Genomic DNA, 27,031 nt, shown 5'->3' with positions numbered 1-27,031 from the left:
TGCTCCCCCTGGCTTGAAGTGGTTTCCATCATATACAGGGTTTACAGTTTGGATCAATGGCTCTGGGCACTCCCCACCATACAAATTGTTCCAGCAGCCCTGGTCCCTTTGGATGCTAAATGGAAAGCCTGCCAATGCACCCACTACTACTCCATGGCACCAGAACGTCAGGCACACTTTCCCACCTCCCCCGTCATGTACAGTAGACAGCTATCTACGCTGAGACTGATGCTCATGAGACATCCTTCTCTGCACTTACACTCTGCTCCTCTACCTAAGACCACTGTGTATGTGTGAAGTAAACAAATCTGGGGGCCGTATTTGTGACATTCTATACCTGGGGGGAGTGTCCTGGAACCCCCATATTCCTCATTTATATATAATTGTGATCTTGCATGTATTAGGGGAAAGGTCATGATCTGCTGAAAGTCATTTCTCTATCCATATATGTGTATCAGTAATTCATATAAAGTTATGAGAATTGTGTTGAATGGTTGTCACTAAAACATGCTGTAAGTTGAGGAATCAGCCAGATATTGGCCCCCCAGAAGCAACAGCAGGGAAAGTAACCAACACTCAGGCAGGGTATCAATCAGCCCATCAACAGCCATTCTCCAGCAAGGGAGCTACAATGCAATGACTCACCTGCATGAGGCCACACCAGGGGAATTGCTCAACTTTACCTGGAGACTCAGCAATGCCCCCCAGACATGCCTGGACTTGTGTTTCCGAGCACGTGGACTGAGGGTATAAAACAGACAGAGAGGACACATACTGGGCCCTTCTCCTGTCCCCACCTACGCTGCAAGCAACTAAGACACTGAGAAGAAGACAAGCCTTCAACAAAGGAAATTGGCCCAGGTTTAAGGAACAAACCTGTCTATTAAGGCCTGCAGTATCCAGTGGGGTGAGAAAAACAGCTTAATCTAGATGTTGGCCAGTCTAATAGGGTTGAGAGTTTAGACTGTGTGCTTATATTTTCTTTTCTTTTGGTAACTAACTCTGACTTTTTGCCTAACACTTAATATCACTTAAATTTTATCTTTGGTAGTCAATACATTTGTTTAACTGTTTATCTTTACCAGTGAGTTTGCCTGAAGTGTTTGGTAATCTGGTCAGGTTTGCAAAGGCTGGTGTGGGCCCACTTTCCATTGATGAAGTGGTGAACCAATTAATAAATCCGCACTGCTCGTCTTGAGCAGTGCAGGACAGTATATTCCTGAGGTACCATGCTGGAAGCTGGGGGGATTTGGTTCTGGTGCCTTTCTCTGGGTGATTCATGAGTGACTCTGGGAGCATTTATGCATCTAGCTGGGTGTGGGGCTCCACAGGCAGTTGTGTTGAGTGATCACCGCACCTGGAGGGGTTTGCTGCTGGTCACTAGCAAGGCATTGTGAAATACAGCCCAGCCCGGAGAGAGTTAAGGGGGCACAATCCCAGGCTGCACCCTGGGGGTCCTGTCGCAATCTTGTCTGTGACATCTGTGATACAGACTAATTTTCCTGCCTCAAAGAGCTTACGTGGCAATCCCTGCCATTCATTTTTTTCTCGAGTTAGTTCTGTTCCATGTGAAACCTCCCTTCCTTGTCTTTGATAAGTGCCTTGGTGGGAGTGGGCACAGGGGATAGGAGCAAGAGAACTCTGTACCGCTGTGGTGTTTGGCTGCAGACTGAATTTTCCATTCTCTAAAATGGGTATAACAACATCTCTTTTCCCCCCAGGAATAGCACTCAGAAGTTCTAGGCTGAAGGATACTATGTACATTTCAATGATTATGATATAGCCTAATGTAGCATTATTGCTGCACCCTCAGGCTGTCTTTGTCTTTTATGACTCACAATCATGACTTGGATAGGGATCTTATCAATAAAAAGCCTGAACAGAGTCCACTGAAGTCAGTATAAAGACTCCCATTGAGTTCACTGGGTCATGGATGAAGCCCAAAGTGCTGAAGCAAGATGTAGGAACATAAGTGAATTTGTTATTAAGCAAACTGTTCGGCATGTTTAAAATACCTGTTTGTGTGTCATTTAGGTGATGACCTGAAAAGATCATGTCTGAGGTACAGGGAACGGTCGAGTTTTCTGTGGAACTACACAAATTCCACAATGTGGATCTCTTCCAGAGAGGGTGAGTTTGGAGCTTCCATTAGTTTTTAGCTGCTTGTATAATGCCCATTTATGGAAAGGACCTAGACTCTGAAATATGTTGCTTCCTGCTAATGCAGTTATACTTCATGTAATCCGGTGGGGGGGGAGGGGTTCATTAGTCTTTCCTCACAGTCAAGGAAGCTGGAAGCATGTTATTTCCACTTATCTGTAAAGTCTGACTGCCTGAATCATTAAAACAATGTGTTTATAAAACTAGATCAAATGGATTTAACCAGCTGCTTAAGTTTAGGCCCAGTGATGACTTTACCTCTCCTGGGTTAGCTCTGATCTTCCAACATGAATGACAGTTGTGCTCCGTGACTTTTCCTTCCTGCTTCATGTTAAATAATGCTCACACTGGAGTCATAAATGTAATTGCTCTATTTTCCTATAATGGAATTTAATGGAATTCTACTAATTCACATTTAGAATTGGAACACTGAGTATTTGTTACATCCTGTATCTAATATTTAGAATCTTTGGTTCTATTAATCTCCATGTATTATAAGCCCACTGTGGTTTTAAAATCAATGCTTCAGAAGAAGGGCAACTTCCAGTAAACTTATTTAACTTTTCCCCTGGACCTTGCCTGGTGGTAGAGGCATGGCAAATATGTGGCTACTAAATGGTGGTAGCCTCTTCTAAAGATTGCATGGTGACTGGGCTTCTAGTGGCTATGATTAGATCACAGGTGTATTTTGTGATTTCTTTCATCAGGGCCAGGGACCTATATTGAAGATCTGCTCAAGGTTGCCAGTGGAACTGGATAGGTTCAGACAGCCCTGAGGGTGTGCACTTTGTTGCTAATTGACTATTCTATTGCGGGTCTGCTGGGATATTTTATTTTTGTCAGTGAGTTTTTATATACTGACTCAGAAATGCCCTCTACCTAGCTGCAACCCCCACCCAACCCCCATGTCAGTGAATGGCAGATGACTTGGATATGCCGATAACTGATAGTGTTACCTGAACTGTGAAACTGCTCCAGCTGTGGGATAGTTTAGCTACTCAGAGCTGCCTCCACCGGAAAATGGAATATAAATTTTCTTACTATGATGAAATGTTCAGTGAACCCATGAAAATGTTTCCTATGAAACCCTTGAAATGGTCAAGGTAGCATGAAGGTCATATGATCTATAGCAGTAGGTGCTGATTAAAACTAAAACACAAATCACTCTTGAATAGATACTTATTTTAGATTTGAACCAATAATACACTTTTTTTTTCCCTGCCAAGTTATGCACTCTTGAGAAATGAGGACCAGATAGGCACCAGTTGAGTATCAGCATAGCTCCACTGAACTTAAAGCAGCTCCATCTCTTCATTCTATACATTGTTCTCTGGGCAATGTTTAGAGCCCTTATTCTCGAAAACAGCCTTGATTATACCAAATCTAACTATTAGGAAGAGAGCAAACATGCCTTTTAATCAAGGGACTTGATTCAACTTAATCACAAAATGTTTTAATCTGCAAGGAGTTTATTGTGTTCTGTACATTTTAGCTCTCTCTGCAATCTAAATACTAAGATAGGTGAGCTTGAATGCCGGGTATTTGATGATGATGATGATGATATAATAGGCATCATAGAAACCTGGTGGAATGGTGATAATCAATAGGACATGATAATTCTGGGGTACAAAATATCTAGGAATGACGGAGTAGGTTGTGCTAGTGGGGGAGTAGCACTGTATGGGAAAGAAAGCATACAGTCAAATATAGGAAAAATCTTAAATAAATCAAAATGTACCATAGAATCTCTATGGATAGATATTCCATGCTTGAATACTACAGTAGGAATATGCTACCGACTGCCTGCCCAGTATGATGACAGTGATTGTAGCCTCTCTAATCTTTGAGCATTTTACAAAGATAGAAAACCCAATAATGAGGGATTTCAACTATCCCTCTGTTGGCTCGGTACATATCCCCTCAGGCTATGATGCAGAGCTAAAATTTCTAGACACCATTAATGACTGCTTTGTAGAGCAGCTAGTCCTGGAACTCCCAAGGGGAGAGGTAATTCTTTATTTAGTCCTAAGTGGAGCACAAGATCTGGTCCAGAAATGAATAGAGCTGAACGACCAGGTAATAGAGACCATAATGTAATTAAATTTAACATAGTTGTAGTGGGGAAAGCACCAAAGAAACCCATCACAGTAGCATTTATCTTCAAAAAGGGCAACCACACAAAATGAAGAAGCTATTTAAATGGAAATTTAAAAAGAATAGGCACAAGAGAGAAATGCATGCAAGCTACATGGAAACTATTTAAAAATACCATAATAGAGGCTCAGACTAAATTTATACCCTGAAGGAAAAAAACAGAGGACCAAAAAAATAAAATAAAAATGCCACCATAGCTGAACCACTGAGTAAAAGAGGCAGTTAGAGGCAAAAATACATCATTTGAAAACTGGAACTCAAATCTTCGTGAGGAAAATCGAAAGGAGCATAAACTCTGGCAAGTCAAGTATAAAAGTTTAATTAGGCAAGCCAAAAAAGAACTTCAAGAACAACTATCAGAAGACAGAAAAGCTAGCAAAAAAATTAAGTACATTAGTAGCAGGAAGCCAGCCAAAGAATCCAGGAGGCCACTGGAAGATTGAGGTGCTAAAGGGTTACTCAAGGAACACACAGCTTCTGCAGAGAAGCTAAATGAATTCTTTGCATCAGTCTTCACTGCAGAAGATGTGAGGGAGATTCCCACAGCCATTCTTTTTAGGTGAAGTATCTGAGGTGCTGTCCCAGATGTCAGTAGAGGTGGTGTGAGAACAACTTCATAAATTAAAAAGTAATAAGTCACCAGGACCAGATGGCATTCACCCAAGAGTTCTGAAGGAACTCAAATATGAAATTGCAGAACTACTCCTATCACTTAAATCAGCCTCTGTGCCAGATGACTGGAGGATAGATAATATTATGCCTATTTGTTTTTTAAAAAGGATCCAGAGGCAATCCTGGCAATTACAGGCCAGTAACCCTAACTTCAATACCAGGTAAATTGGTTGAAACTATAGCAAAGAACAGAATTATCAGATACATAGATGGACACCATATATTATTGAAAAAGTCAACATGACTTTTGCCTCACCAATCTATTAAAATTATTTGAGTGGATCCACAAACGTGGACAAGGGCAATCCCAGTTGAGTCAGTGTATGTGGACTTTCAGAAAGCCTTTGACAAAGTCCCACACCAAAAGCTCTTAAGCAAAATAAGCAGTCATGGAGTAAGAGGAAGGTCCTCTCTTGGATCAGTAACTGGTTAAAAGATAGGAAACAAAGGATAAGAATAAATGGCCAGTTTTCACAATGGAGAGAGGTAAATAGCAGGGTCCCCCAAGGGTCTGTATGGACTAGTTCCATTGAACATATAGTAGAACCTCAAAGTTAAGAACACCAGAGTTACAAACTGACCAGTCAACCACATACCTCATTTAGAACTGGAAGTACGCAATGAGGCAGCTGCAGAGACACCGCCCCCCCACCCCTCTGCAAAAAATAAAAAAAGGCAAATAGAGTACAGGACTGTATTAAATGTAAACTACTAAAAAAAATAATGGGAAAGTTTTTAAAAAAAGATTTGACAAGGTAAGGAAACAGTTTCCGTGATTGTTTCATTTAAATTAAGATGGTTAAAAGCAGCATTTTTCTTCTCCATAGTAAAATTTCAAAGCTATGTTAAGTCAATTGTAAACTTTTGAAAGAACAACCATAATGTTTTGTGCACAGTTCCGAACATTTCAGAGTTATGAACAATCTCCATTCCTGAGGCATTCATAGCTCTGAGGTTCTGCTGTATTCCTAAATAATCTGGACAAGATGGTGAAGAGAGACATGGCAAAGTTTGCAGCCAAAAAAAAATTGCTCAAGGTAGTTAAGTCCAAAGCTGATTGCAAAGAATTACAAAGGGATCTCACTAAACTGGACAACTGGGCAACAAAATGGCAGATGGAAGTCAATGTTGATAAGTGCAAACTAATGCACGCTGGAAAACACAATCCCAACTATGAATACAAAATAATGGAGTCTAAATTAGCTGTTACCATTCAGGAAAGAGATCTTGGAGTCATTGTGGAAAGTTTTCTGAAAACATCTGCACAATATGCAGTGGCAGTGAAAAAAGCTAACAGAATGTTAGGAACAATCAGGCAAGGGATAGGGAATAAGAGAGAAAATATAATGTCACTAAATAAATCCATGGTACCCCCACACTTTAAATACTGAGTGCAGTTGTGGTCACCACATCTCAAAAAAGATATATTAGAATTGGAAACGTTACAGAGAAGGGCAAGAAAAATGATTAGGGGTATGGAACAATTTCCATGTGAGGAAAGATTAAAAAGACTGGGACTTTTCATCTTAAAAAGAGATGACTAAGTGGAGATATGGTAGAGGTCTATTATACCATGAGTGGTGTGGAGAAAGTGAATAAGGAAGTATTGTTTACTCCTTCACATAATGCAAGAACTGGTGGTCACCCAATGATAGTAATAGGCAGCAGGGTTTAAAGCAAACATAAATAAGTACTTCTTCACACAAGACATAATCAACCTCTGAAACTTGTTGCCAAGGGATCCTGTGAAGGCCAAAAGTATGAGCAGGATCAGAAAAGAATCAGATAAATTAATGGAGGTTAGGTCCATCAATGGGTATTAGCCAAGATGTTTGGGATATAACCCCATGCTCTCAGCGTCCCTAAATTATCGATGTCCAGGAGCTCAGACTGGACAAGAGATGGGTCACTCCATAATTGCCATGTTCTGTTCATTCCTGCTGAAGCATCTGGCACTGGTCACTGTTAGAAGACAGGATACTGAGCTAGACGAACCATTTGTCTGACCCAGTATGGGCCGTTCTTTTGTTCTTATGATTTTCTAAAGGGCTGAGTGTTGGCCTAACTCTCCTCTGAAAGTCATTGGCTTCAATGTGAGCAGAGTTAGGCCAACAGTGAGTGCTTTAGAAACAACAGCTTAAATAAATAAAAATATTTTCCAAAGGACAAAACGAGGGTTCTGTTAGGCCCTTCCTCATAAAAGCCCAAAGGCATCTTCTGTTAATCAAATTCCATGAAGTAGTCAAAATTGTCTGTTCCCTAAATAAATGGTTAACATTCAAAACTACAGTAAGTGGCCTGGATGATCAAGAATGTCTAAATAGAAAATAATCAGGATTCTTTGTGTGGTCCAGGCTTGTGTAATGGGGACCAGTTATCAATAGGTTACATGCTTCAAGTTGTTTTTCCTTGGTGAGATATTTGCAATTAATATGAATGTTCTCTTACTCAAAGGCACAAACATAGGTATCAGTATTTATAGACATGAATGGTCAGTTGTTGATTTGTAGAAAATACTATTGTGGAGAGAAAAAAACACTTTTTGTTGAAACAAAAGACTCGTGCTGATGTTTGATCCTGGAGTTCTAAAGGCTGAGTAATAAGTAATGCAATTTCTAGACGGAAAAACAGTTTTTAGTTTCTCCATCCGAGTTCTCTCCATCATGTGCTGCTTAATGACTGGTGACAGATATTTCTCTAGTAAAATTAGCTAGCCAATTCTGATCTTCTTTAATAGACTAGGAAATAAAATTATCCCTGTCTGCTAGAGATCAATTAATTGATTTTGTCTGGTTCTGTCAGAAGCAATCTTTCTGCACCTTTATTCTTGAACTGTTTTAAGACCTATTTGATGGATTTCCATACTTAAAACAAACCTGATACTGGCATATCCACAGTATAAATAACTTTCTGAGTGGCTGAGGGGGAAACAAAGGTCACAGGAAAGGTGAACAGGTGCCTTGATAATACTGGAATTCTGACACTGATGTATTTTTAAAACACAGTGAACATGAAAGGAATGGTCAGGACAAATGATTGAATTAATTCACAATTAGTACCTTGACTTCTAGAATTGAAGGCCAATATCTGAGAAACAAAGAGAAGCATTATGATGAAGCATTTTTTTTTCTTTTGGGACGGGTGGTGTTATCAGGACCCAATACAAAGATGCAGTCTGGCTCCTTACATAATTAATATGACTGCCATGCCGGGTGTGACCAGTGGGCCATACCGTTCAGCACACTATCTATCTGTGACAGTGGCAAGTATCAGCCACAGGCAACTCATTCATCCGTGACTCGCTAGGAGACTGTATCCCATCTTGGCAGATGATTTAGCCTCAAGAATGCATGTATGTTACCTACCAGCTGGACTGCAGTGGTGTGATCTGTTTGGCCATTGAAGCCATCAGCTCTTAAGACAGAATCCAGCAGCACATCTCCTTAGCAACATAGGCTACCCTGAGCACGTTGGACCCATCCTCTGCTTGTCACACTAGCTTCCTACAAGTTCAACATCTAACGTCCGTACCGGGCAAATTAGTCAAAACAATAGTTAAGAATAAAATTGTCAGACACACAGAAAAACATAAACTGTTGAGCAATAGTCAACATAGTTTCTGTAAAGGGAAATTGTGTCTTACTAATCTATTAGAGTTCTTTGAAGGGGTCAACAAACATGTGGACAAGGGGGATCCAGCGGACATAGTGTACTTAGATTTCCAGAAAGCCTTTGACAAGGTCCCTCACCAAAGGCTCTTACGTAAATTAAGCTGTCATGGGATAAAAGGGAAGGTCCTTTCATAGATTGAGAACTGGTTAAAAGACAGGGAACAAACGGTAGGAATAAATGACAAATTCTCAGAATGGAGAAGGGTAACTAGTGGTGTTCCCCAAGGGTCAGCCCTAGGACCAATCCTATTCAACTTATTCATAAATGATCTGGAGAAAGGGGTAAACAGTGAGGTGGCAAAGTTTGCAGATGATACTAAAATGCTCAAGATAGTTAAGACCAAAGCAGATTGTGAAGAACTTCAAAAAGATCTCACAAAACTAAGTGATTGGGCAAGAAAATGGCAAATGAAATTTAATGTGGATAAATGTAAAGTAATGCACATTGGAAGAAATAACCCCAACTATACATATAATATGATGGGGGCTAATTTAGCTACAACGAATCAGGAAAAATATCTTGGAGTTATCATGGATAGTTCTCTGAAGACATCCATGCAGTGTGCAGAGGCAGTCAAAAAAGCAAACAGGATGTTAGGAATCATTAAATATATTATTGCCCTTATATAAATCGATGGTACGCCCACATCTTGAATACTGCGTACAGATATGGTCTCCTCATCTCAAAAAAAGATATACTGACATTAGAAAAGGTTCAGAGAAGGGCAACTAAAATGATTAGGGGGTTGGAGAGAGTCCCATATGAGGAGAGATTAAAGAGGCTAGGACTTTTCAGCTTGGAAAAGAGGAGACTAAGGGGGGGATATGACAGAGGTATATAAAATCATGAGTGATGTGGAGAAAGTAGATAAGGAAAATTTATTTACTTATTCCCATAATACAAGAACTAGGGGCCACCAAATGAAATTAATGGGCAGCAGATTTAAAACAAATAAAAGGAAGTTCTTCTTCACGCAGTGCACAGTCAACTTGTGGAACTCCTTACCTGAGGAGGTTGTGAAGGCTAGGACTATAACAGCGTTTAAAAGAGAACTGGATAAATTCATGGAGGTTAAGTCCATTAATGGCTATTAGCCAGGATGGGTAAGAATGGTGTCCCTAGCCTCAGTTTGTCAGAGGGTGGAGATGGATGGCAGGAGAGAGATCACTTGATCATTACCTGTTAGATTCACTCCCTCTGGGGCACCTGGCATTGGCCACTGTCGGTAGACAGGATACTGGGCTGGATGGACCTTTGGTCTGACCCAGTACGGCCGTTCTTATGTTCTCAAATGTTATTTTCATAGGTCTCAATGGTACGAGGCCAGGATATGGAAAATATTGCCCTTAGAGGACCAGGGCAAGGACACACCATGTAACTTTATGTTCTTAGTGCAAGGTGCATTTCTTCACCACCTCCGTCACTAATAAAAACACACAGCACAGAACACAAACGTCGCGTCCCTTCCCGGCAAGTGATGACCTGGCCTCAGTTATTCATTCCTTTGTCATCTCTTGGCTGGACTACAGCAATGTAACCTACTTGAGCAGAAAGCTTTCAGCCCTTAAAAAACTCCAGCTGGTACAGAACTGCGTGGCACATCTTCTGAGCCACATCAGACCCATTTTCCATTCCATACACTGGCTGCCCCTTGTTAAGGGTAGTTAGCATGAGCAACTCCATTTTGTGAGGAGTTAGCATGAGCAACTCCATTTTGTAAGTTTCCCTATTTTGTATCCATCATTAACTAAAAACGAGCACACCACATACACAGCTCCCAAGGGCAGCATTAAAGAAAGACAGTCAGGAACAGGAAAGAGGATAGGAACACAGCTGTAGCAACATAATTAAGGACAAATTATAGTATGCAAGGTAACAGCTGGACTGCGCACTAGCCAGCACGTGGACAGTGATTGACTGTAATAGGCTAAAGATAAGAAAATGGCTTGCTTATTGGTTAAGGCTTCCGATTCACGAGGGTAGCATGCACTCCTAAAAGGTATATAACTTCTATGTAATCTGTAGCCTGGGTCTCCCCCTGACTAGCAGGGGGACACCACATTCGAACGTTGTTTTAACCTTGTGCAATAAAACTTTGTTATTTGGACACTCTGTAAATCTTTGGGTTTTGTGCCTCAGCCTAGAAGCGAACGGTGCGTGGCCTACAGGTATAATTCGCAACACCCTAGAATATTGAATCAGGTTCAAAGTCTTGGTCCTTATTTCAAAAGTGCTCCAATGGCTTGGACCCAGGTTATCTTTAAAAAAAAATCAACAAAAGCTCTGAGATGAAGACCAGGGCTGACAACGTCAACGTTCTACCATAAGAGTAAATCTTGTTTTGTGCGGGAGACAGAACCTTGTCAGGTACTGGTTCAAGACTGTGGAATAAACTCCCTCACCACTACATCACAAATCTCACCACCTTCCACTCCAAGTGCCAGGCCTTCTTGACACATTGGTGTGTGTGTGTGTGTGTGTGTGTGTGTGTGTGTGTGTGTGTGTGTGTGTGTGTGTGTGTGTGTGTGTGTGTGTGTGTGTGTGTGTGTGTGTAAAACGAACCAAATCAGAGCACTCCACTGCACATGCTTCCCCCCTGGGGAGAGGATGACAGAACAAACATGTGACCGATGTTAGTTACGTTGCTTAATGCACTACTGGAAGGCGCTCAGATGCTATGGTGAGGAACATGGTATAAGAACTCATACAGAATAGAATAAGAAAGCAGCGGTTAACAATTCTATTTATCTTTAATAAAAAGTTAGCCACTAGAGTGCCTTATAAAATTCATGGTATTTAAAAACCCAAAAGTAAAGGGAGTTGGATGCATTAGTGAACTCTCCAAACTTACCTGTGGGTGATGATGCTAGTTGAATAAACTAATATTGGAGAGAGTGCCAGTAGCTTTCCAGTGCTCCTGTAGCCTGATTTATCAAAGCTGCTGAGCACTCACTAGGCCAATGGAAACTACATGTGCTTCACTCCTTTTGGCAATCAGACCACCAGGACCTCATTCAAAACCCATTGACTTCAGAGGACTTTGGATGAGGCCCTTTGTGATTTGGGTATGTGCGTTCAGCATCTCAAAAGCTCAGGCAGGCCCCATAACAAATGTTTTCAAATTTGGGTACCTAAGTTAAAGAATGAGGCATCTGTAGTGGAGCTTAACCAGGGCCGGTGCAACCATTTAGGGGACCTAGGCGGTCGCCTAGGCTGTGGCATTTGGGGGGTGCAATTTTCTTCGGCAGCGACCACGGCGGCCGGATCTTCGGCCGGCCCGATCGCTGCCGGCATTTAGGTGGAGGGAGCTGGGGCAGGGGAGCATGGGGAGGGCTGCCTGCAGCAAGTAAGGGGGGGTGGCATGCAAGGGAACTCTCCGCCCCAGCTCACCCCTGCCCCGCCTCCTCCTGAGCATGCCATGGCCGCTTCACTTCTCTCGCCTCCCAGCTGGCGCCTAAGCTGATTGGCACCGCAAGCCTGGGATGTGGGAGAAGTGAAGTGGCCACGGCATGCTCGGGGTGCTCGTGCTTGTGCGCTGAGCAGAGGTGAGCTGCCGCGGGGGGGGCGGGTGCCTCCGGGCGGAGGGTGGGGAGTGGGGAGCTGCTGCAAGGGGGGCACCTCAGGGCGGAGGAGGGGGAGCTGCTGCGAGTGGGGGGGCGCCTCAGGGTGTGGCTCGGGGGGGGAGGGCGCAAGGTGGAAGTTTTGCCTAGGGCGCAATACATCCGTGCACTGACCCTAAGCGCAACACAAGCCAACTCTTGTGATTTTAATGCAGGTTTTGCATAGTACTTTTCTTAAAGCCCCAGCTCCTGGCATCAGATGATTATGTGTAAATCTCAGCTTTCATTTTTTTTAAAGTAAGTTTTTTAGCATTTGTGGTTGAAAAGAGAATCTTGCAATGGTGAGCCAAGAAGGCAGGGGAAAAAAAGGACCCCAGGTTTATTACTTTTTAAGATCACATTTTTAAGCTAATCTTGTGATTTTTGGGGGGGGGCTGACTTGTGATTTTGAAAGCTTGAGTTTAGTCGTACTGCTGGCTATTGAGGTCTCATTGATTGTCTGTTAAGTGGTTTGAGATCCTTACATTTAAGTTGTAAAGTATAATGGGTTTTTGCTGTTTTATTAAACAAACTCTCTCTCATTGGTAAACCATGCTGGAAAAGCTGAAAGTAGCCACACTTTCTGAAAGCTTTTGCTGATGTGCACACACTGTCCTAAGAAAGCCAGCTTGACATTGTAATTGGTTTACCAAAGACCAAACTCTGCTCCCTGAGCAACAAGATGCTCCTGTAAGGAAAAAAAACCCAAAAACCTTACAATCCAAGCAGGGCCGGCTTAGGAAAGTGCGGGCACACAGTTTCGACGTTCCCCGGCCGGGGGGACAAAAAAAAAAAAAAAAAAAATGGGGCTGGTACTCACTCTCTGATGCTCTTCTCTTTGGGCACTTTGGGGCGGGTCTCTTCACTCCCAGGTCCAGGTGCACCCCGGGCCCCGCCCGCCGCGCCGCTGCTGACAGAGCAAGCGAAGCAGCACCGCCGGCCGCCGCCGCCGGAGCGCCCCGAGCGCCCCCAAAAAAAAAAAAAAAAAAAAGGGTCTAGCCTAAGAGAGATTTCTCACTGGGCGTGGGGCCCCCACCGCCCCCAATTGAATTGGAATTGGTTGGGGGAATGCGCCCTGAATCCAAGTGACATTTACGCTGCTGCTTTAATGGCATCCTGAGTGAATTGAGTCTGAAAGAAGCTTCAGGCTCACCTAATATGATTTACATTTTTACAGAGTTACACTTTGAACATTAGCTCTAGCTCTTACTTTGTAGAATTACAAGAATGTACGTGTCCCCATTTGGGGATCACGGTGTGCGTGGGGGACGGGAGGTGTTGCCAAGCCAGCAGGTTCATAAAATGATCCCTGTTTATGTGCTGCAACATATTGTTACTTAAAGTGAAGTGAAACATTTTTAAACATTAAGCTTAACTGGAACAAGCTGGAAACACACCACCGACACAAGCAGTCAGTGCATTTATCTAAACGAGAAGAGAAATGGCGCCGACGATTGTAACTAAACGAGCAGTACTGGTAATGAAATAATTCTGAAATGCTTCAGAGAGAACCTGTGCACCGCGCAAGCAATTCTGGTGGAATTTGAGGCTATTCCTGGCGTTGGCATGTGAGGATAATGCTGCTGCTTAGCAGTTATTTGGCACTTTTCCTTTCCGAAGCACTTCACAAATGCTAACTAATTGAGGCATGTGAAGTTATCTGTGCTCAGAATGTGTTGTTACGTTGTTACATGCTGCACATATCTCAGGGGAGAGAGCTGCACAATCACCAGCAACAAATGGAGCATTTAAATATAGGCTGTTAGGAAAAACAGCCGGCCAGATCCTGGGCCCCTTTGCACCGTTCAGAGGGCACAAATAGGGTACAGAGCTTTCCTTCCGTGGCAGCCAAAGAGTCTCTGATGGGGGGGGAGGGCGCTGGGGGTGGTGTAAAGCTGTATAGCCTTCTCTACCCCACTCACTCAACCCCCTGGCACATTGGTCTTTCCTGGATGGAGGGAATGGGGCCATTATATATACACTGTGTTCTGGCAGTCCACAACCAATGCAATGGTCCTTAGGCAACTCTCCAGCTAGCATCGCTTAGAGCAGACTGTAGGGTGGTTTGGGGCTTAGCACCTCCTTTTCCTTCACCACCCTGGTTCCTGCACCAAGTGCAGCGTTGACCTTGCTCAGGATAGTTACTGTGCATCTTCTTACACACATCCTGCAAATAAAATCTTTATGTAATGGTGTGTTAAAATATTTCTAGTTTTAAGAAAAAGCATCTCACACTTCTAATGCTTTTTATAACTCTCAATAGTATTCCTAAAACACCAATAATTGTGGGCCAATTTTTCAGACTTGGGGCTCCAAAGATAGGAACCTATGAGTGAGCATATGTTGGCTCCTAAATAAGGACACAGATATTCTGGTCACCTAGAAGCACCTATTATTTATTGTATAGTTTCTCTCTATTCATTTAAACTGAAATTCTCCCCAAAGGTGCAGATCCTCGGTAGATCAGTTATGCTTTCTTGAACTGAAAATTTTATCAACTTTTACAGATCCAAACTAACACGGCTACCCCTCTGATAATCAAGTTTCTTGACAGTGATCAAAGCCTCTCTCATTTTCCTGAGTATAATAAATTTAACTTGAGACCCTCTTCCTGCGGTATTATTTAGCCAGCTTTTATTTTATAAATTATATTAATAAAAAAACAGGTAAACTTCCTTCCAGTTAAATGTCAAGTGCTTTGAAGAACATCTTGTAATGATGAATTGCTAGTGTTACAGGCTGGGACTGTGAGCTGGCTTTTGAATTCATGCCTGGTAAACATTGAAAGTTTGGCTAAACCCCAAAGATATCAGGGTTTTGTTTTTTCAGAATATGTCCAAACATTTTCATCTGACAGTTCTCAACTTTAATTCAGTAAGAATAGTATATACTTGTTCTGAGGTCCAGAAGGAGGTGCGAGGCAGAACAGTTGAAAGTCCCTGGGAAAAGATAAAAGGTAAAAAATAGGGGCGACATCACAGTAGTGGTCTACTGTGTATCACCAAATCAGGTAGAGGTGGTGGAGGAGACATTTGTAGAACAAAAAAACAGAAATATGAAAACTACAAGACCTGGGAGTAATGGGGGGCTTTAAGTACCCAGACATCTGTTGGAAAAGTAACAGCAAAACTCAAATTTTCCAGTAAGTTCTTGGACTGTATTGTTGAAAACATTTTGTTTCGGAAAGTGGAGGAAGTAAATAAGTGGAAAGACATTTTTAGATTTGATTCTGATCAACAGGTAAGGACATGTGATATGCTCATGTGACCCTGGACTCCATCTTGGGCCAGTAACTTTCCACAAATGGGCTGTGGTCTTTGTTTGGGGCAGTGAAATTCCATGCACATGGCAGAGGATATAAAAGACCCCTGAAACATCTCCATTTTGTCTTCATTCCCCTGGACTGAATTACGAACAAGGGCGCTCTATACAAGGAGTCCTGATGATTCCCAATCTGTTCGGGTGATTCTAGAGAGACCTTTGCAAGCTAGTAGTTTATTCCTTTATTCTATTTTTGCTACAAACCTGAAACAAGGACTTTGCAATCACTTGTATGTATATGATTCCTTAACCATTTATAACTCCTTTTTTTAAAACGTATTATTAAACCTTTAGTTTTAGTTACTGAAGGATTTGCATCAGTGTGATTATTGGGTAAAATCTGAGTTATGTATTGACCTGGCTAAGTGGCTGATCTGTTGGGATTAGAAGGACTCTATAGCTGATAAAATTGGTTTTGAGTAACCACTCATCATGAAGTCTAGTGTTTGGGTAATGAGCCAAGGACTGGAATGCCTAAAGAGACTGCATTTTGACTTCTTGTTAACTATTGTGGAGATACAGAAGTTCACTTTTGTTACTGGCTTGGTATAATCTAATGACAGGATAACCACCGGTTTGGGGTGAGTCTACCCTGTTTCTCAGTAATCTGTCCTGAATTTGGCATTCTCAGCTGGGACCCACTGAGGCACAGTGGTATGGTGTCCAGCTTGAGACACTGTTAAATGGGCCTGATTTTCATAGGGTGGATAGTCAGCACTTTCTGAAAATCAGGTCCCTTTAAGGGGTCCCAAGTTGGACAGCCAAAAGCATGAATCCCTTTTGAAAATGTAGGCCTTTACATTTATTCGAGGCCAATACTTGTACTCTTGTGTAACAATAAAGTCCACTTTGAGAAGGATACAATGGTGTTAAAATTATTTGGTACATACATTGCAGACAGTCACGGGGCACAAGTGAAAAAATTGGCCTTTATCCTTGTATTGTGGAGCTTGAACGTACAGTATGTCTAGATCAGAGACTTTTTTTAGCACTTTAATTACTTAGAGTGCTTGCTGCTTTGGCAGTAGATTAACAAATGTAGATCAATTCGTCCATCAATCCATGTCCATTTTGTTATTTGAGAACATCCATTCATCTGCAGGGATAACATCTGCCAAGAAAAGGTATTACAAACAAAACGCAAGGTAAAAAATGAACTGTTCTTGATAATCTTCTGCACTCATTTGGCTATGCATGATAACTCTTTATGGAGATGTCCTTTAGCAAATGAGAAGTTAGTTTATAATGGAGCAGAAAATATAACTGCTCAGGATGATGTTTTTAGCTAGTTAATAACTAGCTGAGGATGTCAGGAATTTTATTTTTGTTGTCGACTAGTTTGAACACTGACTCTGTGGATGAGATATTCTCAGGGCATATGTTTCCTGTTGGTAAAATAAACAGCATAAAGCAGTGGAGGGAAATATTTTGATAGAAAACACTTAACAGCTGGACAGGTGTCAGGAGGTCTGCCACTCACTGTTCAGCAGCGCCTCCTTGTGGCTCGTCTAGGGAATTAGTTCCCCATCTGGAGGTCACTCACTCTGCGGCCCCTCTTTGGACTGGTCGGGAGCTGCAGCGCCTCTCCTTCATGTCTTAGTCCTCTAGCCAAGTCACAGTTGTCTTCCCTTTCTAGGGGTCTCACCAGAGTCTGTCTCCACGCAGTTTCGGGCAGTCTCCATATCCACCGTGCTGACTGCACCATTCCCACACTGGCTTGTAGGGGAACCTAGGCCCATACTCCTACCCTGGGTTCCAATTCAGGCCCGCTTGAACCAGCATTCAGGTCTATTCTCTCAGCCCGTCTCTGGACTGCTTTCTGTACTCCTATAACAGGCTCTTACTCTCCCCGCTCATATCGGGGGTGTGACTGCAAGCTTCCTCACTGCACCCCTCTTCTCTCCTCAACTCCTAGGCTTTATAGGGAATGTCTGTACAGCAAAGAAGAACCCTCAGCTGGCCATGCCAGCCGAGTCAGGTTCGTGGGACTTGGGCTGCGGGGCTGTTTCATTGCTGTGTAGATGGCTGGACCCTGAGCCCTGGTACCCACCCACACTGCAGGGTCTGAGAGTCCAGGCTCCAGCCCAGACATCTACACAGCAATGAAACAGCCTCGCAACCCAAGCCCTGTGAGCCTGAGTCAGCTGGCATGGGCAAGACCTGGGTTTTTCTTTGCTGTGTAGATATACTGATAGAAGCCCTACCTGTTCCTCCCCAGGTGAGCTCCATTTTTAGTTGATATCATTGCCGCTTAGCTTCCCAGCTGGTGCAGCCTATGGCTAATTGGCCTCTCCTGCCACCTTAACCCCTTCAGTGCTGGTGTGGGAGGAGCACCCCATCACAGGAGGAAAGCGTGTGTGTGTGTGTGTGTGTGTGTGAGAGAGAGAGAGAGAGAGGAAGTGTGTGAGAGAAAATTATGGGAGGAAGGGTAGTTAGTGGGTGTATAAGGAAGCATGGGTAAATGATTTAGGGAATGTCAAGGATAAATCAGACTCAATAATGGATAAAATAATGAAGCATTTAACATTTGGAACATAATTAGGAATTAATTCAAGTGGAGAATGGTTTTTAAAATGCTATGGCTAACCTCACATAATTAAAAATTAACTTTGTTCTGCTTGAGATTGGAGTCCACATCTATACACATTTAACACTTGACAATATGTTTGAGGTAAGTAACATTGGAATAATACTTCCCTATCTTATAGGGTTGTTGCAAGAATAAATACATGAAATGACCAAGGCATTCAAATACTATGGTAATGGTGGCCATATAGGTATATATTATCTATAGTAATTTCCCTTAGATAATTTACTTGATTGATTCAGCTTAATTTTCCTGTCATGGAATGTCCATTATCCGATTGAGTTTCCTCAGACTTCATCATTGTTTTAATCTTTTCACAATTTTTATTTTACTTTCTGAATTGAACACAAATTGTTCTCGGTCAGCATTTGATGCTACGTGTTTGAAATTTGGGCCTTGATGTGTAGTTGTGATTGGTCACAAAGTATTGTTTCTGATCCCTGATTGGATGAGTGAAAATTACAAGTAGGAAGAGAGCTGGAGGAAGCTGCTAAGGCTATGACTCTCTCTCAGGAAGGGGGACGAATTTAGGGACAGGTAGTAGATAAACAGGACAAAGCAATTTGTTTTCTTTAAAACAATTATTAGTCTCTTCCCCTCTAGGAAAGACCAGTCTTAGGGCATCAGTCTTTTAAAAAAAAAAATCAGGCTACTGTCAGATTAATTTGGCAGATGAGGAGTTACATTGAATTCATCTGTCATTACATTGGCGCACACAATTTGCAAGTGCATGCCCAGTCCTGAGAGAGGTCAGATGTGGGCCAAACGGATTTGGTCCAAGATACTCCTCAGACTTGTATATTTGCCTCTGAGTAAGGGTTTTGAGAGCCTGGATACCCACTGGGTGTCCCATGCCTTATAAAATATATCATGTGGATTCCATTTACTGCTCTGTCATCAGCGCCATAGATGTGGACACAGAGTAATTCATGCATGGTGCTAACTATGGATGGTGAGGGGACATCTATCTTAGGTACTTATATGGCCCTAGTTATTGGGCTATCTGATTGCCTCATAACCTAATGGATTAAATGTATTTATCCCCACAAAGCCTCTGGGGGAGGGCAGTTTTATTATCCCCTTTTTACAGAAAGGAAACTGAGGCACAGAGTAGCTGAGTGACTTGCTCAAGGTCACATGGGACGTCTGTGGTAGAGCAGGAAATTTAACCTCGGTCTCCCGAGGCCCAGGCCAGGGTGCTAACCATCCTTCCTCTCTGTCCTTGTCTCGCTCATTTACCAGCCTCTTTAAATTTCGCTGTCTGTGAATAGTTGCTCTTGTGAGTCTGAAATTTAGCTTTTCATCGGCATTTGTGTGGCTGAAACTCAGTAGTGCAGATACTTGCTGCAAGTGAAACAAAGAGGGGGGTGGGCAGGTGAGCACCGCGGAAGAAGGTTAATTTTAAATTGGAGTGAATACCTTTGGGGATGTGGATGTGGGACTTGCCCGGTTCTGCTTTACAATAACACTGTTATATTTAATGGTTATATTTAAGTCTGGGAGTCCTATTCATAAAGAGCTACGTTCTACCACCTTTCTCCAGACTGAGCGGTTCCTTATTCTGTGAGCAATCCCATTGAAGATAGTGGGGCTAGCTGCAAAGTAAAGCACTAAATGTGTGTAATGGTGGTAGAATCTGTCCTTTAGGACATTGAGTAATTCTGCAGTGACTGGCTAGTTCCGCCATAGGACACTTTTCCATCAAGAGGGAGGGATTCTGGTCACTGTGAGATGTAGTTGGATCAGGACTCTTTCCAGTGGTGAGCCCCAGCTGCTAAGACATCCCTGCCCACACCTGTCTGCCTTGTGCACTTAAAATCTCCCTCTGCTTGTGGTTCCCACCCTCTCTTCAGGCCAGAACAGAGCACGGGGAAGGTTGTCCCTCATGGCTGTGGCATGGAACCGTGCTTCATGCTGGTTATTTAGACTGTAAGCTCTCGAGGGAAGGGACTGTATGCTACTCTGTGTGTGTACAGCACCTAGCACAATTGGGGCCCCGTTTGCGGATGATCCCTAGACACTTCTGTAAATAAACACCACTAATGAAGTTTGGTGGCTGAGCAGAGGGGAAGCTTGGGGCCACTACAAAGAGGGTAGGTGCACACTGCAGTGCTCAGTGTGAAGGGGGTGTGGCTAAGCAGTCTGGGTAGAGGGGTCTCCTATGCTGTGAGCAGGGCCGGCTCCAGCATTTTTGCCGCCCCAAGAGGCGGAAAAAAAAAAGTTGCGATCAGCGGCAGCTCCACTGCCGCCGCTTAATTCTTCGGCGGCAATTCGGTGGCAGGTCCTTCCCTCTGGGAGGGACTGAAGGGCCTGCTGCCTGCTGCCAAATTGCCGCCGAAGACCTGGACGTGCCGCTTCTTTCTGTTGGCTGCCCCAAGCACCTGCTTGCTTGCCGTTGTGAGAGGAAGGGAGCAGCAGAGAGGCAGGGCTCCTGCTGGAAGGGGAGGGAGAAGAATGGAGAGGCTGAGATCTGAGCCATGGGAATTAGCACGATAAAGGTTTGGTGGGTTAAAATCCATGTGGCTTGTGATTCTGCAAAATGTGAGCGGGCTCTTTTTCATTATAACCTATCTCCCTGTTTATTAGCAGGGGTGGAGCAAATCTTTACCCCTTGGGGAGCCACAGTTATATGACTTTCCAAGAGCACCCCGTGGGGAATCCCGAGGTTTTATTATCTATTTATTTCGAGGAGGTATGTACAGCAAGGGAAAATGGACAAGAGATGCTGAGGGGTTAAATATAGCAGGCTGCTTCCCATTGCCTAACCTCTGAGTGAGGATTTCACTGGGACTTCTGGGAGCGGCGTTACAGTGGGATTTGTTGCAGTGAGCTCAGTGACCATTAATGCTCACTCAATTAGTTGCCACGATGGAGGAAATACAGACAGAGGGGCACTCACTGCTCCCCTTGAGTCAATCATTGGGAGTCGCTCCTGCTGGCAGCCAGGGGCCTTTCGCAGGCGCTCACTAGAGATTTAAAATATCTGCGTTGGGTGGAAGGAGGGACTGGATGATTAAGGGGATGGTTTAATGGGATATGGAGTCTTGTTAGTTCTCGGTCAGTAGTTCTGAATCAGTTCCATGTTAGCAAGGCTAAATGCTCATCATCTGGCATATGTCTAGGATATGTGAAATAACGTGGCTATCTCCACCTTGTTGTTAACAGGCAGTCACCCAGTGTGAAGGGGGTGTGGCTAAGCAGTCTGGGTAGAGGGGTCTCCTATGCTGTGAGCAGGGCCGGCTCCAGCATTTTTGCCGCCCCAAGCGGCACCCATATAACAGAAATGACACGTGCTTATCTTGGCCGACATATGGGAGACGAAGGAGGGACCTTGAAAGTGATACACACAAACCTCTATAGGTTGAGCTAATGAGACCAGCCCTATAGTTAGCTGTAACAGAACCATATTCTCCATGGATAGGGCACAGATGGGGGGACATGTTACACACACTAACCAATGACAGGTTTCAGAGTAGCAGCCGTGTTAGTCTGTATCCGCAAAAGAATAGGAGTACTTGTGGCACCTTAGAGACTAACAAATGTATTGTAGCATAAGCTAACCAATGAGTTACACAGACATTACAACTGGCTGTGTTGTTGACTGTCTTCACAGAGAGGCCAAGAGAATGGGTGGGGAGATTGAACTCACCTAGAAAGAGGTTCCTGTAAATCCAGATTTATTTATATTGGTGAAGGCAGGGTGAGGGGAACTTGCAGTGCAGCTCCCGGTGCTGCATCCATTCTGTGGTAAACCAAGGACTTCAATCTCCAGTACTGAATGTACTTTTAGAACAGAGTGTTTCTAGCCTGCTCGATGGGGATAAAACCCCTCCAGAGCTGCCAACAATCCAATGAGAAAAATAAGTGCATTTGGATGAGACTCGGCAGTTTCCAACTCAATTTGTGTGTGTGTTGAGGGTTGGGGATGCAAGTGGAGATGTTCCTGAGAGTTCTGGAAGGAAAGAGGACGAGAGAGAGAAAATGAGAATGAATATTGGAAGAGCCCAGAAGAAAAGCAGGTGGATCTGCTGAGGGCACTGATTTTTCATACATGGTACAGGTAGGGGAGAGGGGAGGTATGCAGGGATAAATGAAATGGCTTTGTACATTTATAGCGACAGAGTTTATTTTTGCCCAAGATCTTGAGAGAGAACAGTGCTGGCCTTAGTAACAACTACCGCTGCTCGGGAACTTTGCATCACAATGATTTTTTGCATGTAAAATGCAGCTTTCACAAAATAAAAATGGTCTAAATCTTTTTTGATTTTTTTTTCCATTGGGAGAACGGAAATGAAAGATTTTCCTTTGGGCCATTTTGATCCAAATCAAAATATTTTGTTTTATTAAACTGGCACACAACTTATTATTTCAAATCAATTCAACATTAAAGTTTCCGTATGGCAATGCATTGCCTCTTGGGAGTTCTAGTTTTGGGAATGTCATCCACCCATTCTCCCAAATCGGCCAGGCTCCCTGGCTGGATTACCTCTCCCATGATGCAACACAGTCTTCACTCTGACTCTGAGCCATGTGGTGCATCATGGGATTCATATGATTGTGGGGCATGTGGACAGGCCCAAAGGGGTTATCTGCTGCCCAACCTATAACTGTCATGAGGAAATGTGGCACCCTAGGAAGTTGCTGTTTAATGTTGAACTGACTCAGAACAAAATAGTTTGGGTGAGTTTGTGACACACTTCAAACTCAGATTCTGCTCTTTGAAGGCACAGAATTCTTTATAAGATCCTATAAACACCTGAAATAGAGAGCAGAGGGAGACTCAGGGATCTGTATGAAATAAAGCTCAAACTCAGATGCCCCAAACATAGTTCAACATGGCTGAGCAACAGGATTCAGCAGCCTAATAACAGTAAGCCACATGGTTTAAGCTTTTCTGCTCCTTTACAGTACTCAGTGCCCAAGGAGTGGCCTGACACAGAGTAAAACAACAAGCTGCAACTGATTTACTGTAGCCGCATATTCCTAGTACTTTGAACAATTTTCTATTTAGGCAATAAATGTTTTAGAACTCGTTAAAGCGTAAATGTATAGCACGTGCCTGTGATGCAGAATAGAGACCGACTCAGGGGTCAATAGGAAAAGGGCTCCAACTAACAAGTTTAGTCCTATATCCCAGCCAGCCAGGGTAGGGAGTGTGTAGAAATTACTCCCTCTGGGGAACACAGTGGTAGCGTGTCCAAAAAGTTCAACCACTATGAAAATGTAAGTTAACAATGTAAGATCAAAGCATTCCCTTTTATCTCTCTCGGTCAAAGTCAACAAACTGAAATGAAATCTTTTTATGTGGGAATAATGAAACATTTCATTTTGACTGAAAATTCCGAAACAAAACATTTTACCACTTCAGAACTGAAAATATTTTTTGGAACTTTTTATTCTGCCAAAAAAATCAGTATTTCATCTTTTTGTCCTTATTTGGAACAACGAATGTTGAAATATCGGAATTTCTTGCAATATAGAAATTCTAGTTTTCACTTAGACAATATTGTTGTGACTAGATCTGAGACTTTCTGAATGGAGGGAGGTGTTTTAAGTTGTTTACAAGCTGAACCAAGCTCATGTGCCTATCTAAATAGCTTCTTTTTCCTTACACTCAGTTAGGGCCCAATCCTGCAATCAGATCCAGGAATGTAGAGCCAGCACTATTTAACATTTAAAAATATCACAAACAACATTATAGAAACACTGGCAATCTAATGAGCCACTATATTAATTCTCTCTTTAGCTAGATCTATACATCTTCTGAAGGGAGCAAAGTGTTTTACAAGGAAACTGCAGTATAAAAATTTGAATAAAGGCAGAAAGAATGACCTACCTCCAGCCATCTCTCGATTCCTTACATATATATTAAAGGGTGCTTTGCTTTTATGCTAGTTTGTGCCCAAAACAATGAGGCAGTTAAGCATTACTAAGCATTGTCTTGATCTGTGTTTTTGCAGGAGGTCTGACTAACTGATCACAATGGTCCCTTCTGGTCTTAAAATTTATGACTGTACAGGTGTCCGTATAATGTAGGACTAGATCTTATACCTTACTGCTTGACTGTGACACAAAATTAGCCCATATTGCCAAGGTTCTCATTTCTCCTTAGTCTTAAGTATCTGTGCCCAGTTCTTAGTGGGTTCCTAAATGCTTCTGCCCTTTCCTTTCCTTTTCCACTGCCTCTTTGCCTATAGTAAAATATCTTTCCCCAGCTTTACTCTGCTGTTCAGCCTTCTCCCCAGCCTTTTTCACCTCCTGCTGTGCTAAGTAGCTTGAATGAGAAGAAAAGGTCAAATTGGTTTAAAAGTAGTCATGCAGACATTGCTACCTTGGTGGGCAGAAAAAGGGTAAAGGCTCCTGAGGTGAGCATAAAAGGAGATGTAAAGAGAACCTGTTGGCGTAATTGTCAGAGAGCTGCAGGAGATTAAAGGGCTGAGGGGATTATGGCATCTAGAATTGCAGGCTCCTGTGGGAAAGAGATGATTTGATCAAAAGGTGTAAGGAAGTGGAGGAATAAAACTGATCATGACTAAGGTTCACTCACATCTAAATAAAAGCCTGGCCTCCAGTGCACCAAAGGCTCAATCCTGTGAAGTTGCAAGCACTGGCTGTGATCCAGAAAAGCACTTAAGCACACGACTTTTCACTTGCTTAAAATTACTTAAGGCTTTGCTGCATCAGGTCCAGAGTGCTCCCCTCCTTACGGGATTGAGCCCTAAATCCTGGGCCCAGTGCACATCTCTATAAGTGCCTGCGCTGCTGAGGTGCTGAGCACTTCTGGCAAGGTACTGATCCGAGCCTTGAAATCTGCGGATTTCATTAGGGGTAGAAGGCGCTGAATACCACTTTGGGATTGAAGGATTGGGCCCTCACAGGGTTTCTTAGCATTAAAATATAGAAGCCGGGCTGCGAAGAATTATGCAAGAGCCCTAGGAAAAATCTGGTAAGAAAGTCTTGGAAACAGAATGATTAATGATAGAGAGCATGGATTCAAGCACAAGTGGTCATGCTTAGCTCATCTGCTATAGTTATTTGGCACTGCAGCTGTGGCATATAGGGGAAAAGCCATAGGTAGAATAATATTTGAAGTGAAACCGTGTCAAATGTTTTCTTTTGTTTTTTAAATGGAGGTAAATGGCAAATGCAAATCTGTTTCATTCACAGGTGGCTCTTTGCTAATTGCTTTGGATTGATTTTATGGCTAAGGCACTGTCATAGCAATCAGAAGATTTGGTTTCAGTGTCTGCCACAGACTTCCTGTGTGACCTTGGGCAAGTTGCAAATCTCTCTGTTCCTCATCTGTAAAATGGGAGATATGTCATCCATTGCCGCACCCTTTGTCCGGCTTTTATACTTGGATTTCAGGCTCGCCGGGGCAGGGAATAGCTCTTACTATGAGTTTATACAGCACCTTCCACAATGGGGCCTCCGTCTGGGTTGTTGCCTCAAGACAGTTTTGTAATACAAATAATAAACACTTGCACAATGTAGTTCTCTGAAGCATCTCTACACCCAACTCAGTAACTAGGATGTGTTTTGTTTGGCACTGTTCTTATGAACATCTCAGCTTACTTCAGATTTTGCTTCAAATATCAAGCCTTTAAAAAAAACACACCCAGAAAACCATATTCCCTCTAACTTCATTTAGCCAAGATCTATTAATTATGAGCACGTGAATGGTTGATCGGAAAAGTAATAATTTGAGGGTTATTTACCCATTCTTCCCTCCTATGCTTTAAATCAGTGCTTCTCAATCTTTCCAAACTACTGTACCCCTTTCAAGAGTCTGATTTGGCTTGTGTACCCCAAGTTTCACCTCACTTAAAAACTGCTTGCTTACAAATTCAGACATAAGAATACAAAAGTGTCACAGCACACTATTACTGAAAAAGTGCTTACTTTCTCATTTTTACTACATAATTATAAAATCAATTGGGATATACATTTTGTACTTACATTTCAGTGTATATTAGGGGTCAGCAACCTTTCAGAAGTGGTGTGCCGAATCTTCATTTATTTGCTCTAATTTAAGGTTTTGCGTGTCGGTCATACATTTTAACGCTTTTAGAAGATCTCTTTCTGTAAGTCTATAATATATAATTAAACTATTGTATGTAAAGTAAATAAGGTTTTTAAAATGTTTAAGAAACTTCATTTAAAATTAAATTAAAATGCAGAGCACCCCAGGCCAGTGGCCAGGCCCTGGGCAGTGCGAGTGCCACTGAAAATCAGCTTGTGTGCCGCCTTCGGCATGCATGCCATAGGTTGCCTATCCCTGGTGTATAATATACAGAGCAGTATAAACATTTCATTGTATGAAATTTTAGTTTGTACTGACTTCGCTAGTGCTTTTCATGTAGTCTTTTGTAAAACTAGGCAAATATCTAGATGAGTCAATGTACCCCCTGGAAGACCTCAGTGTGCCCCCAGGGATACACATACCCCTGGTTGAGAACCATGGCTTTAAATGAAGCAGCAAAGAATCCTGTGGCACCTTATAGACTAACAGACGTTTTGCAGCATGAGCTTTCGTGGGTGAATACCCACTTCTTCGGATGCAAGTAGTGGAAATTTCCAGGGGCAGGTATATATAAGCAAGGGAGAAACTCCTCCCTTGGTTTTCACACCTCAACTGCTAGAACAGGGCCTCATCCTCCCTGATTGATCTAACCTCGTTATCTCTAGCTTGCTTCTTGCTTGCTTATATATACCTGCCCCTGGAAATTTCCACTACTTGCATCCGAAGAAGTGGGTATTCACCCACGAAAGCTCATGCTGCAAAACGTCTGTTAGTCTATAAGGTGCCACAGGATTCTTTGCTGCTTCTACAGAACCAGACTAACACGGCTACCCCTCTAATACA

General features: G+C 42.8%; 1 protein-coding gene across 16 annotated transcripts in view; it reads left to right on the top strand.

The window, feature by feature from the left end:
• The window catches only part of FAM135B (family with sequence similarity 135 member B), a 438,555-nt gene that overhangs the window by 213,278 nt on the left and 198,246 nt on the right, over positions 1–27,031 (top strand). For all 16 annotated transcript variants that reach the window (XR_005595027.1, XM_039527226.1, XM_039527229.1 and 13 more), the window contains one exon: positions 2,035–2,130. Coding sequence is in view for 15 of the 16 variants with exons in the window: in XM_039527226.1 (XP_039383160.1) it covers positions 2,054–2,130 (77 nt within the window). In the remaining variant the exon portion in view is untranslated. The remainder of the gene's footprint in view (positions 1–2,034; positions 2,131–27,031) is intronic.

This window comes from Mauremys reevesii, linkage group 2 (genome assembly GCF_016161935.1).
Source record: "Mauremys reevesii isolate NIE-2019 linkage group 2, ASM1616193v1, whole genome shotgun sequence".
Taxonomy (NCBI): domain Eukaryota; kingdom Metazoa; phylum Chordata; order Testudines; family Geoemydidae; genus Mauremys; species Mauremys reevesii.
The sequence above is the reverse complement of the archived record's forward strand: the minus strand, read 5'-3'. Positions and strand labels throughout refer to the sequence as shown.